At 42.7% G+C, this 13551-nt stretch overlaps 1 protein-coding gene across 3 annotated transcripts in view; it reads right to left on the minus strand.

Annotated features, from left to right (window-relative positions):
• Positions 1-281: 281 nt before the first annotated feature.
• The window catches only part of ablim3 (actin binding LIM protein family, member 3), a 39542-nt gene continuing 26272 nt past the window's right edge, over positions 282-13551 (minus strand). Inside the window, exons 7-23 of one of the 3 annotated variants that reach the window (XM_068714414.1) lie at positions 11649-11736; positions 11446-11504; positions 11278-11349; positions 9623-9784; positions 8614-8643; positions 8345-8471; positions 7468-7563; positions 7133-7183; positions 4785-4901; positions 4506-4576; positions 4093-4261; positions 2903-2932; positions 2475-2530; positions 2195-2261; positions 2076-2086; positions 1874-1954; positions 282-1583 (exon numbers count right to left, since the gene is read on the minus strand). In XM_068714414.1, coding sequence (XP_068570515.1) covers positions 1470-1583; positions 1874-1954; positions 2076-2086; positions 2195-2261; positions 2475-2530; positions 2903-2932; positions 4093-4261; positions 4506-4576; positions 4785-4901; positions 7133-7183; positions 7468-7563; positions 8345-8471; positions 8614-8643; positions 9623-9784; positions 11278-11349; positions 11446-11504; positions 11649-11736 — 1401 coding nt within the window. In that variant the 3' untranslated portion in view covers positions 282-1469. Of the gene's footprint in view, positions 1584-1873; positions 1955-2075; positions 2087-2194; positions 2262-2474; positions 2531-2902; positions 2933-4092; positions 4262-4505; positions 4577-4784; positions 4920-7132; positions 7184-7467; positions 7564-8344; positions 8472-8613; positions 8644-9622; positions 9785-11277; positions 11350-11445; positions 11505-11648; positions 11737-13551 lie in introns of all 3 variants that reach the window. The other 2 variants (XM_068714413.1, XM_068714415.1) reach the window with 2 other exon arrangements.

The raw sequence follows: 13551 nt of genomic DNA on the forward strand, positions 1-13551 counted from the left end.
CTGTTGGGAAGCGTAATACAAGTCTGTACAGTACATTTGCAAATTAGAAATATACGCCTAGCAGCGTTCATAAAGCTCACTAATTGACATACATTATCTAGTTAGCTTAATTTATAGTATACAAACTTAAAAAAAGTAATGTAACAGAGCAAGGCTAGCTTCCCCCGCTCAGTCTTCACCATAGCGAATACGTCTTGTAATTCGCAAAAATGTCAAACAATTCCTTTAAAAAAAGATTTAAAAGTGGATGGTTCCCAACTACAAATAATAAAAGAAAGAGACTGAATTTGTTTCAAGTTTAATTTTTAGTGACAAAATTAACAGTATTCAAAGGAAGTAAAGTCTTCAACAACCCTGGATCTTTGTCAGTATGTGAAATACCTTACAGAGGGTTTCATTGTGAGTGAATATAATCTCTGTAGCTACAAAATTATTGGATTATCATTCTAAAAGAGTATCAATAATTGGGAGTGTAAATGTACGGATGACTAGTGCTCATCCCAAAACAGTTAGTCATCATTCTATTGCAATGAGCTGGAATACATGGAGCAGGAGGACTGAATCTGTTTCCTTTATCTATTTAATCTACTGAATTGCACATTCTTTTAGGTTACGATACAGCTGCACAGTGAACTGCATCTATTAGTGACCTTTAACTATTGAACCGGAACATTACATGGAAGTGATCTGCTAACCTGTATATCTGCATTCTCACTTTGGTTTTAATCTGCACACAAATCAACGCGGGTCACGCATACAATTGAAAAAAAGAAGTTGTGCCCACCTCCGATTGTAACATGTTTCATCCTATATGAGTGTAAACCAGAGGGACACAGTATTTCAGGTGACAGAGCCAAAACAGGGCACAGGTAAACAAAATGCATCCTTATAAACCAAAGCAAAGTGATGCTGTATGCTCACTCACTCCTTCTTCTCGTCTAATCATTCGCACTGATAAAGTGTCATAAACGATATACAGTATCTACATTCTACTCATTAAGATTGCTGGTGCTGCACACTCATAACTAAGAGAGCATAACAAATAAGGCAAAGCCGAAATTCTCCTCTTCATGTTTTAGTACTGCAGCTCTGGTCACGGACATCCCACACATGTGGCCTTATAGCGGTGCCACAGTGATGCCTTCCCCCTGTCCTTCAGGCTTAATAAAAGCACATCACTAATGTACTACACTCTCTATTGCTTACACATCACTCCAGCAAACTGCCACAGTTGCACTGACAGCCATGTAACAGTTTATCAGTCCATCTGTGCATAACGTCTCTGTGGCCTTCTCTCTGTATCTCTGGCAGGACCAGAATTTGGTTGGTCAAACGAGGAGATCTAGAACAGGTTCTCAGCGATGGCAGTGAAACTGAGCCGAAGTCTTAATATCTCTTTCTTCACCTCTGACAGTCCGCAAAGTCTCTCGCTCTAGTTATGGCAGTGTTCAACGGACGTCCAGAAGTTGTTAAAACAGTCGGGCCTGTTTCTTGAGCTCGTTTCTCTTCCACAGAGCCAGCCGGTCAAAATCCTCCACAGTCATGCCAAACACTTGCTGGAACTCCTCTGGGGACAAGTGACGCTGAGAACACGAGGAAATAGAGACGTCACACAGTTATCACTTTATACCTGTACCCAAATAACACATTCCTATTACATACTATTAAGTAAATAATAAGTGCACATTTCAATGAATATATTGTTTTAAAACCTCAGAATATTTGACAGAGTTTGGTTGGGTTTTACAGAGTTTCTTCTGCTGCAGGCATAGCCTTTGTATTTCTAAAATCCTGGCTACACTGCTTGTTTTTAACTAGACCAGGGGCAACTTATTCCCAGCATAGTTAGCTTGATGGCCCATTCATAACTCACCTCCAATCTGGCTCTGTCTGCATCTTTGGGCAGCCTGTTGCGACCCCTAGTGGTGACAATGAGCGCCTCATAGGGGTAAATCTGCAGAGAGGAAGAGTGTGTCGTCAAACTTTGAACAAACTTACAACAACACTGGGATTATTCAACATACAGGCTAACTCACATGGAATGAATTATTCAAGTGATTCATTTAAAACCTTACCTTGTATTCTGCTGGGAGGGAAAAAATAAAATTCAGTCAGTACAGTAGAGAAAAAAACCCATTAAATTAATTGCTTCACTCTAATAAGTGGTAGGTGTTTTAAATCCATATTAAATTACCTCTGCTTCCCCAGTTGACCTCGCTGCCACTGTCATACTGGTACTGGTAGCAATCAGCACTCTGAGGCTGCAGGTGTAGAGAGGAACAGCGACTTAAACATATAGAAATACTGGCATAGTTTTAGCCTGAGATATACATATGCAATAAGATGAGGGGATAACAACAGCCCTAGCAATACAGATGCCTTATTAAAGATGTCAGACCCATCTAAAGTCAGCCCCAGGCCTATAATATTAATACACCTAATCACGTGTTGTGTCTTGTTTACTGTGGTCTCACCCTCTGGATGCCGTTGCGTCCGTATCCTGGTAGCGAGGCGGACTTGCAAACAAAATCTAAAATAAAGAAAGCAGAAGTAAAATATTACCTCGGTCAAGCAAACAGTTTCTTCAATTTCCTGTAATTTTCATGTCATTTGGAACTTTGGAAATCAGTGCCAGGTCAGTGCCAGAAGAGGGTGCTCCTGACTAACCCGAAAAATCCTACAGTTCCAGATGTGTGTACATAATACTGGAGCTTTGTTGATGTAAGGTCACTCAATGCAGCGCAAACTTGTCATTTATGATCCAATGCAAATCTTAATTCAAAATATACACATATAAAAACAGCTACTATTTAAACGCCTCTGTAAAAACTCAGAACTGAGGTGGTATGTATTGAGGTGAAATCATTTTAGAATAATTATGAAATATTATGGACTCACTCACCACTATCAGTGCTGTACTGAGATCTTGGAGCTGAGGAATAAAGACATCACATAGTTACATGACATCTCACTTATTGCACAAAAATACAAATGTTGCAGCAATTGTAATCTGCGCTGCTCTAAATTTTGATCATACTCCTCAAAAATATTCAGGGGAAATTGCTATAGAGATTTGACAGCTATCTGTCTAGTTAAAAATAAATAAAAAGGAGCAAGTTGGGTACCCATCAAGCCCGGGAAGGAACACAAAACATCAAAGGGGCAATAAGGCAGAAATAGGCCAGGCAGGACTGGTTACAAGAAGAGGGGGGGTAAACAAAAAATGTAAAAACAACATGTGAGCACAAAGACACACTGCACGCTCCACCGTCTAATCACAAAACACAGCTTGTATGGTTACAAGCCTTTTGTTGCCTTTCAACCGGAGCCAACACAGTTCTGTTCAGTTGTGTCCCCTCCCATCTGAGAAACAGCTTTAATGAGAGATTTTACTGCTCATAAATAAACCAGGATATGGGACACCAGCTGTGAGAGCGAGAGGGTGAGATAGACACACAGATAGATGGATGGATAGACAGGATGGAGAGTTATCCTGATGATAGACAGAGAGAGAGAGAGAGAGAGAGAGAGAGAGAGAGAGGAGAAGAGACAAGCTAGGCAGAGACAGAGCAAGGAACTGAAAAGAAGGAGGAGATCCATTAGGATGGTGATGGAGACAGACTGCTGTCTGAGCGTCCCAATACGCTGCGCGACCAGTAAAGCTTGGTCCTTCCAAACACTAACTATTCTGGTAGCTTCATCACATCTGGCACACCTGGTTGAACACTCTTCCCTCCTTGAAATGTTCAGACTCAGTGCGATCAGATATCCCCACGACAATGACAGGCCACATCTGCTGAACCTGTGGTAGGCCAGCAGCAGCAGCAGCTGTTCAGCTATCTTTCCATCTCTATAATGCCTGCAGCAGCCGTGACCCTCTCTGACCTGCAGCCACAACCTCACTGCCGTCACTCCAAACCCTGATGACAGCCGATATTGAGGCTCATAAAAAGCCGTCGCGGCAGCAGCACATATGGCCACACAGGGAGGGACAAAGACATGGCAGCACAGGCATGAACTTGCAGAAACAGAAAGAAGAAGAGACAAAGAGGGGGATGCATAGGGAGGTGGGGGGGCAGGGTGGATCCTTACATCCATTGACAGTGTTGTTGTACGCCATGGTGCCGTAGCCTGTAGTGTTGAGTGTTTCCTTGCTCCCACTACGAGAATTCCTCGCACTGCCCCAGGGGTCGTTGTCATAGGAACCAGATCTGGCTTTCATCTCCTCCTTTAGGATCATCCTCCCGATGCCACTCCCGATCTGAGGGGGGGGCGCCGAAAGAGTCAGAAGGGGGAGAAGAAAAAAAAAAAGGAAAGAGGCATAAGAGAAAACTGCTAATTTAATGTACAGTGAATGCAAGATGGAGAAAGAAGCAAACGAATAACAGGAGGATGGTTAACAAGCACCATACCATAAGAAGTGCATTATTTATGGGTGTTTCTTAAGGAGGTGACTTTTCTTCAACCAAATGTTGAGAGAGAAAAGAAAATAACGAAGCTCCTACTCTTTGAAGACTGTGACTCCAACTCTCTTCATCTCCTCCCGTTGAGAAGCGTCTTCTCGGCACCCGATAGGCTGAGAGACATAACAGATAAAAGAGATTCCCCTTACGTCTCTATAGAGCTCATTGTGGAACACAGTGGGTGAGTGAATAAATATGACAACACAGTTACAAATGGAACTGTACTTCTATGTCTGTGTTTGGTCCAGCGGAAAATCAAAACAATGCAGCTTACTACGCAGCTTGCCAGTCTAAACTCAGTGGAATGACCCTGTTTCGTACCCCTGGGGGAGCTGGTGTAAGGGTAGTAGTCAGACTCTGACTGGGTGTATGGCTCAGGAGAGTAGGTGGACAGTCTGGAGGATCTGAGGATGTCCTCGCTGGTCCTGCTCTTGGTGGCTGCGTCCACATGATTGTCTGTGAAGAAATGGATAGGTTAGGGGAGAAACAAAACAGACAGTACCCACAGTAAGTGGTAATTATGTCAAAGAAATAGTTTGACATTTCGGAAAATATGTCTATGACTTTTTAATGCTAAGCTTAGCTGAGTTAACCGTCTCCTGGCCCCGGCTTCAAATTGAATACAGACATGTGAGAATGTGAATAAACTATTTCCCAAAATGTTAAACCATCCCTTTAAGGAGGGAAACGTGTAAATGAATATCACAGCCAGAGTACATTTACGCTTCATATTCACAGTCATCATATCCTGCATTGCTGTCAGAGGAGATCCATATCTCAGCCAACAGCATGAAAAATAACCAGCACTCAAGTGAGTTCAGTTACTGCACAGCCTGCGGCACACAGCCGTTCCATGAGTGGCGTGAGGCGATGGTATTGATGCCACTCTGCACTAAAGCACAGTCAATGGGAGTCAATGGATGTGACATGCAGTGCAATGTCAGATAGATCGCTCTTCACTCAGTTTGCCATTAGCCATGCCGGCCCAGATCCATGATCCATTGAATTCCTATACACATGATGCATGACACTGATGGCAGACATTCTCATCTTTGGGACACACACACTTTCAGCTCGACGACACACAAACGCAGATTGGACCTTCTGTCAGAGGAAGTATGGCTGTACGGAATTGACATGGGAGGGCAAATACAGAAAGAGAGAAACAGACCCACACACACACGACAGACATATGCAATATCTATCTACCAACTGCGAGTGAAACAGCGAGAGGAGAGAGGTACTTACAGTGGCAAGGTCACCGAGGAAAGTGAAGCAGAGGGTGGAGGGAAGTGAATAAAAGGGATTGGATGCAATAAAAAAAAGAGGTGAAAGGAAAAGGGACACATTATTGGAGCGTCCCCATCGGAGATGTGACAATGTGAGAGATTTGTTGGCAATACGGAGAACAGGGACAAGGCTAAAAAACAGGGATCTGATCTTTTTTTTATATATATATATATATATATAGGTAGCAAACTGGTTAACTGAGTAGTACATAACAGGCCTTTAATGCACACATCACGTGTGTTGAGGCTCTGGATATGTCAATCCTGTTAAGTGCTGAAACAAGAGAGAATAAGGATCAATAGCTGTTAAGGAAGACATAAAGTATGAGAAGGATCAATGTGACTGAAGTGTGTGCAGATTTTCCATATTCTAACAAGGCAAGCTTAAAGTTTTCTTTATTCTTCGTAGGTAAACGTGTTGTGGGAACATCATGGCCTGCGATGTACTAATTATAACTGAGAAACATAGAGGGGTGAAAGTGTCTATACACGGGTCGACACAGTTTGCTAACTACCCCACGAATATCACCACATACAGTACAGAAGAACATGCAGGGCGACAAAGATAAACTATCCTCCATCAAGAGGCCTTAAGTCTTGTGATTGTCGTGATGTGTCAAGGATGGTGGAAGAGCTTTTCAGTTTAATGACTTGTAATAAAGGCGGAAAAATAGCATCTTGAGTTAACCGTGTTGCTGTGTTACTTGACAAGATAGATCCACACAATTAATAAATCAGACTTCCCTCTCACATACTACGTGTGTTTTCCTCCAAAAAACAGCTGTCCCTGCATTCAAATTACAGCAACGCCCCCATAAATCACATACTGACCACTGGTTAACGAGTCTCCACACAAATATAAATTCCAGTTATAATACGTTTTCTTTTCCCCCCCCACTGTGCTTTGTTCCATTGTTCTGTTCTATTCTGGTGACTTGTGTGTCCTCAGAGTCCCATGTACTCAACACTTGTCACGCCTGAGCAACCTTCACTTCATTCAGGGTCTCTTCCAGCCCCATTTGCAGACAAGAACCTGTCGTGCTGCGGGAGCTGCACGCAGGAGCAGGCACGTGTTAGTGGCATGCACATTAAAGCGTTGCTCTTCTGCCTTCAGCCAATTAGAAATGCAATGCGTCTAATTGATCTTTATCTTCAATTTTGAAAAGAGCGATACAAGTCAAACTCTATTTCCTTTGTGCATTTAGTCAATCTTTTGGTTATTGTTGGCTTCATTCTCGACAACGACCGGAGCATCAATATTAATCACTCATTAATAACATCAATAGGTCAGTAAAAACATCTACACCGAGTACTCAAAACACAGCAGGACTAAAGTGACAGGAGGACAGGCAGGCTAAGGCGTGGCTAACTGCACTGTACCCGTTCTCGTATAGATGGGAGGCTTCTTGTAGATGTTGGGGTCCCCTGTGGCTGAGGAGAGAAAGAGGAGATGGAGAGGTGAAACGTGGAGGAGTGATGGAGGCGAGGATGTGAGTTTCTGTCAGGGTGATCGGAAGGGGGACGAGGTGGAGGTACGAGGGGATGGTGGTTAAAATTGGTTCAAAATACGACTTGGTCACATTTTCCACAAACTCTGGTTCCCGAACTTAGAATGAAGGATTTGCACCAGTGAATGACGGCTGATGAAATCTTCCCCACGGGGTAAAACATCTATGAGATTGTGAGTAGTGTGATGAGGAGATGGGGAATCCTACCTGGTACATGAAAATGTTTAGGGGGCTGGTTTGTGGTGGGTGTGCTTGACCGCCCCTCTTGGCCGTAATAAGGTGAACTCCTGCCACTCTCAGAGCCTGCAGCCAGCCACAGCCAATCACAGCAAAGGAAACATGAGAATGAAGGAAGGCCTCAACGCAAGTCTCATCCATGCAGATGAAAACCAAACAGCGTTCATTCAAATTACAAAGGGACACTGGATAACTATTCCACTTGTGTAATGACAGAGGTTACTGACTTGTCTTCCTGTGACAGTAATTACAGTGTCAATGCACATGTGTAAGAGTCAAATGAAATGACAGCCAAGGAGCAACTGCAGCACATGAGATAGTCAAACAACTATTTTGGAGTGCAGTGAAAGAGATTCTGCCCTAAGGCAGCAAATCTGTTTATTTTTTGTCACCACAGAAATTCCATGTTGGCTTATTTGTTAATATATAAGAGTGGTGATGACATACAAATGGAAATGACAGGCAATTTGATCTCTCTTATTAAAGTAATAATTCAACATTTTGGGGAAAAACGTTTATTTTGTTTCCTTGCTGAGAGTTAGATGAGAAGATTGACAACACTCTAATGTCAGTACTCTGAATGTGAAGTTTACCAGAATAGAAGTCAATTAACTTAACCGAGCATAAAGACTGGAAACTGGGAAATAGCTAACCATTCCACAATTCGTTCAAAAACATACTCCCCAAAAATGTTGAACTACCCCTTTAAATGAGTCAACTTTTAGAATCATTCCCAAAACTAAGTTCATTAAGTTCTGCGTGATTGACTTCATGAAAAAAAATCAGCATACTGATATCAAACTGAGATTATGAGCAGACAACTAGGAGTGAATACCATCTGACTCACCAGGGTAGGCATAGTGCTGCGGAGAGCGAGGCATGATGGGTGACATGCCTTGACGACTGTACGTCGGTGAGTCAATATAACCTGGACTGGAGCACCGCCTCTGCTTTATATCCAGGCTGTCGTAGTCCTGACGAGAGAGAGGAGACGAGAGAGGTGAAATAAAAGAGCAAGGGGGCAACGAGGAGACAAATAGCTCACCGACAGGTCAAAATGAGAACAGTTCACTTGTTTAGACTCGTCTCATGTGCTCTGCTAGAAAGAATGCTTACCTGAGAATAGGGAGAGAGAGTCCCGAGTGACTGTAGAATCAGTGGAGAGAGAAGAGTGAGCATTTATAATGTAGCAAAGTGCTGAAACCAAAACAATATATCATATATCATGTATTTATAGGACCACAAGAAAAGACCAGACAGTCTTTTCAAATTCAATCTGTATGCTTTGTTTTATCCCACATGGGTGACTGGTGGGGTTTTCTGCATGGGACAAAGTGATGACTGTAAGCCACATCATTTGTATTTCTTATATTTAAATGTCAGTTAAAGGAATAGTTTGGCATTTTTGGGATCTGAGCATATTGATATTCCTCCGAAGTTAGATGAGAAGATGGATACCACTCTAATGTCTGTCTAAAGCTCACTAATTAACTATTCATATCTCTTGTTTTATTCATACACAAGCCGAAATGTAAAAATGTCAAGCTGTGGTTGGTTCAAACTAATTCTTGGTTTGGCTTGGTTCACGAGCTTTAGAGGTGCTGTTAGGTAGATTTATTAAACTTTGGACAGAGCCAGGCTAGCTGTCTCCCACTGTTTCTAGGCATATGCTAATCTTAGCTGATTGCCCGTTTTCTCATCTAACTGAGTGTATTTCCCAAAATGTCAAATTATTCCTTTGTGGAAAGACATTTACCAGAAACTGATACGACTGTTTGTAGGTTGTAAAATAAACCAATCTGTTACTTTTCACTGAAAGTTCCAAGGATTTTAAAAATAAGTTCTGTCCAAAAATATTTCTTATCTTTATTTCAAAAAAGAAATCCTTCTTGTTAGTAAAAAAAATCTAATTTCCAATTTCTGAATCACACAAAATCCATTTAATCGTTTTTTGAAAAAAAAAAAAAAGTAAATAATGATCCCTATAAATACTATATGAGTTGTAATGAAGACATACACTTCTTATCAGCAAAACTCAATTTAAAAAGCAAACAGTGTTTCTCCTGAATACAGACCGACGATGAGACCAAAGCTAAGTTTGGCCTGGAGTGTGTGGCAGTAGTACCTCCCCATAGTTGTAAGTTTCTAGCCTGTCATCAGAGGTGTATCTGTGGTACGGCTGGTATGAGGAGGATATGAGGTCTGGCTGTTGGACCTCGTATATGGCCTTGACCTTTGGCAGGGCAGCTAGGTCCTTATAATCTAGGAACTGAGTCTCCACTCTGGCCTGGAGAGAGGACACACACATACACCCACCAAAGACAGAGACAACAGCAACAAGACCCAACATCAACCACATGGACAATGCACAGTAACACAGTAGAATGGAAACTGCACCAGTGACGCACCGGTGAGCCGATCATGCAGAGGTGAGAGGGGTGAAAAACAGCTGATGAAGCACACGCAATCTTGCGCATGCACATGCGTGTGTGTGCGCGCTCATCAAAAATACACATGTACACTGCAGAACCTGACAGCAGTGTAAGTTGTTGACCTTCGGGTGCTCAGCATGTGTAAGAAAGAGAGAGAGGAGACAGTATGGACGACAAGCATGCTTACACTGCACTTCTCCCTCATCCATCACCTTAAACAGAAAGGTCATTGATTGTGAGACGAGTGCAGTTTGGGGCAGGACTGAGCAGAGAGCGGTGACTCTTGCTTGTATGCAGACATCCCTTGACATGCAAATACTGCCGACATGCAGCAGCACTCAACAGACTGCCAAGCAGCACAGTTGGACACCTTTCCATATGGCTGAAGGCTCGTTTTGATATGGAACTGGTCCAACTCTGCAAAGCACAGAGTGACAACCTTCACATGAACCTGGTAGGTTCACCAACTCGCCTCTCTCTATATACAATATAGAGGACTGATTTGGTGACTTGCACATTAAATCCTGTTTAGGTGTCTAGTTAAAAAACTGGGAAAAATTTGCTTGAAATATGAAATTCTTTTGAATGTCTCGGTTACATTTAACCGTTTCTTTCAAATTGAATCTCACTTTAATATGAATTGACTTTTGGGAATTTCATTCCCTTTCTTGTGGACAGTATTTCAACCTAAAAGTGCATTAGGAATACCTGCTTTGTAACCTAGAGAGTCCACACTCATGCTAGTGGCTCTGTGAGGTATGTAGGTACAGTAGGTACAGCGGTACTGTGAGGTAAAGTTTCATGGACATTTATCAAAAATATTTCACTCAAAATTAAAACTGTCAACCTCCTGGAGGCTCTAAAGTCAGGGGATTACGAAAGGTGGTAGGATACATTACCTTGTCTTTATAAAAATGTCCATCTTGTTAATATATTTAACTTAAGGTTTGATAACTCTGACCTGCTGGTGGTGCTTATTGGAAACTCAAGGAGTCATCCTCTGGGGACCATGAATGTCTGGGGAACATTTTATGCCATCCATCAAATAGCTGTTGAGAATTTGATTCTGGACTACAAGGCTAGAGATGCAGAACATTTTTTAGTTTTCATCCAAATCCCTCCCCGTTTGAAACCAAGATAGTTTCCTCAATTCTTTTTAACTCCTGCCACATCACACAGACAAGCGAACAGGCCAAGGGAGTGAGCAGCCTCTCAGGTCGATGCTTTACCATTCAAGCCTGTGGGTATAGTGCTTGTGTTTCTGGTGTGGAAATTGTGCTTTTAGGGTAAGCTCGGGGGCGTTGGCAGCTGTAAATGACTTAAAACTTCAAAGTTATAGGCTACTCACGCATATAACCCTACTGGGAGAGCCTATGGAGGAGCCCGGTGGAGAGATGGAGGCCTCTGACAGACGTCTATGCTGTGAGGTACAAACAGACAAAGAAAAAAAAGGAGAGGTTGAGGAAATGACAGTTTTAATTTTATCTTTCCATTATCATTTCAAACTCTATCTCACCCTGAGTCTCCTCTCTGCCCTCGCTGCCTGCTTGCATAATGGGTGCCACACCTCACATCCTGAAGAAGAGCGAGAGAAGAAGAGAAGACAAATTGGCGCTGGGTGCTCCCGCATGCCATGCGACCGTCTAAGTGGGCAAGTGCTCTGTGTGTGTGTGTGTGTGTGTGTGTGTGTGTGTGTGTGTGTCGGGCGTCGAGTTTCACCTGTCAGGTACATTTCCTCTCCCTCTTTGAACATCGTGTTACAGCGGGAGCATCGAGCGCAGGTCGGATGGTAGTGTTTCCCTCCCGCCTGTGAGGAGGAGAGGAAGAGGAGGGAAGAAGCAGAAGAGGTGTGACTGAACATAAATTATCATAAAGAGTTTCACAGAGTGAGAGGCTAATCTACAAATAAGCAGGTCATTATCTCCATATGTTTTCTCCTGTACATCACCTGACCACCAATATACCACCATCATAATGTGCTGAGACATCGTTGCACGGCCCGTAGTTCATCATCAGCATACGGATATCACATGATAGCCACCACCCATTATCCTCCATACCATAATTAGAGCAAAGATCCCTGTAGGTAAGTCACATGAAGTGTTGGAGTGTGCTCGAGATAGAGAGACAGAGGGAAGTAGGTGGCCATGTAAGTGAAGGACACAAGAGTGGGATACATGTCCTTGGACGTACAAAGCGTCCCGGGGGAAAACATCTGAACATCCGAAATGGACACATGAAATGATGCAGTGCGATGTCACTGTGCCGGCTCCGTCCATTAATGCAGTGCAGATCACGGTCCCCTGATTTTCCCCAAATGTGTCTCCATGTGGGCTGGCGGCTGAGGTGTGGCCCCATCCCGTCCCCTCTGACACGCCATTAAGAGAATTTCTATTTATAGAAGCACCACTGACATGTGGCCGGTGCCGAGGAGACCTGAACTGTTTCATCCGAACACTCCTAGCGTGTGTGTGTGTGTGTGTGGTGGAGTATTATGTCATTTTCTGCTGCATTGACCGTTCCCCCCCTTTTTATTAAACTGATTGTATCTAAGAGGCATTTGAACCAATCCCAGCTCTCCTTGTCTGTCTCAGGTTACTCTGATAGGAAAGCCAGGAGACGATGCAGCATTTAGGCCCCATGCTTTCCGAGCAACGGGGCGCTTACCGTCTCTGGTCGTACGGTATCAGTTCAGAAACTGCTGTTTCCATTTCTAATGAGGCCCCCATTCTCTCCGGTGGCATTTATAGGCTGCTATATTTATTGGCAGGCTGAAACACAGAGGAAGGAAGGAAACGGAGAGAAGTGAAACCAAAGAAAGGAGGTTTTATGTTCCTCTTTCTTCCGCTTCCTGTCTTTATTTCTCCCCTTCTCCATCCATTCTAAACTATTCATTAAAACTAACAACCACTGGCTCTGGACTGAAGAGGGGCTCTGTGGAACAAGCCTGATCATCAACACAGACACAAACACAGATCAGTCTGGGTTTTCAATGAAGGAGAGAAGACTCCACCAACATTAAAATGAAATGTTATTTTACTTACAGGTAAGTAGATCATTTATTGGTATTTGTGAAACGTTATTTTCAAAGACAAGAACTATAATTAAAATGTGTTGACTTTTTTTGTTACAACAAAAACAATGTTGCTACTTTCTGGCTTTTCTTTCAGTTGGATTCAGAGAGAAGCTTTTGATTTAATTCATGTAAAAACCATGTTACGTTGCTTGCACAGTTTGCTCCGATATACGTCGTTTAGCAAGAGTCCTCATTTCCTAGAATCTTTATAATGGAGGTGGTGAGTACAAAGTTAGCTTGACCAATAGAGTCACAATGGACACATTTTTGGGAAATATAACAGGTTGATATACCCTCATTTTCCTTTAACTTTCTGTTGACTTTTTCAAAAACCAAAACAAAATTAAAAGGTGCCACATTAACAGACACCCAGATGGAAAGCATCTGTTATTCGCATCCTAAGTGAAAACTGTATGCTTGGGGAGTTATTTCTTGGATCTGCAGTTCAGTGAGTCAAATCAGTCCTTAAAGAAGCAACTCATTATGAAATTAAAAATTTGACAGGAGAAAGAAATGCACACAGAAATGATCAGAGAGAGAGAGAGA

Source organism: Cebidichthys violaceus, unplaced genomic scaffold, assembly GCF_023349555.1.
Source record: "Cebidichthys violaceus isolate CVI_PGR_0920_01 unplaced genomic scaffold, fCebVio1.0.p SCAF_2, whole genome shotgun sequence".
Taxonomy (NCBI): Eukaryota; Metazoa; Chordata; class Actinopteri; order Perciformes; family Stichaeidae; genus Cebidichthys; species Cebidichthys violaceus.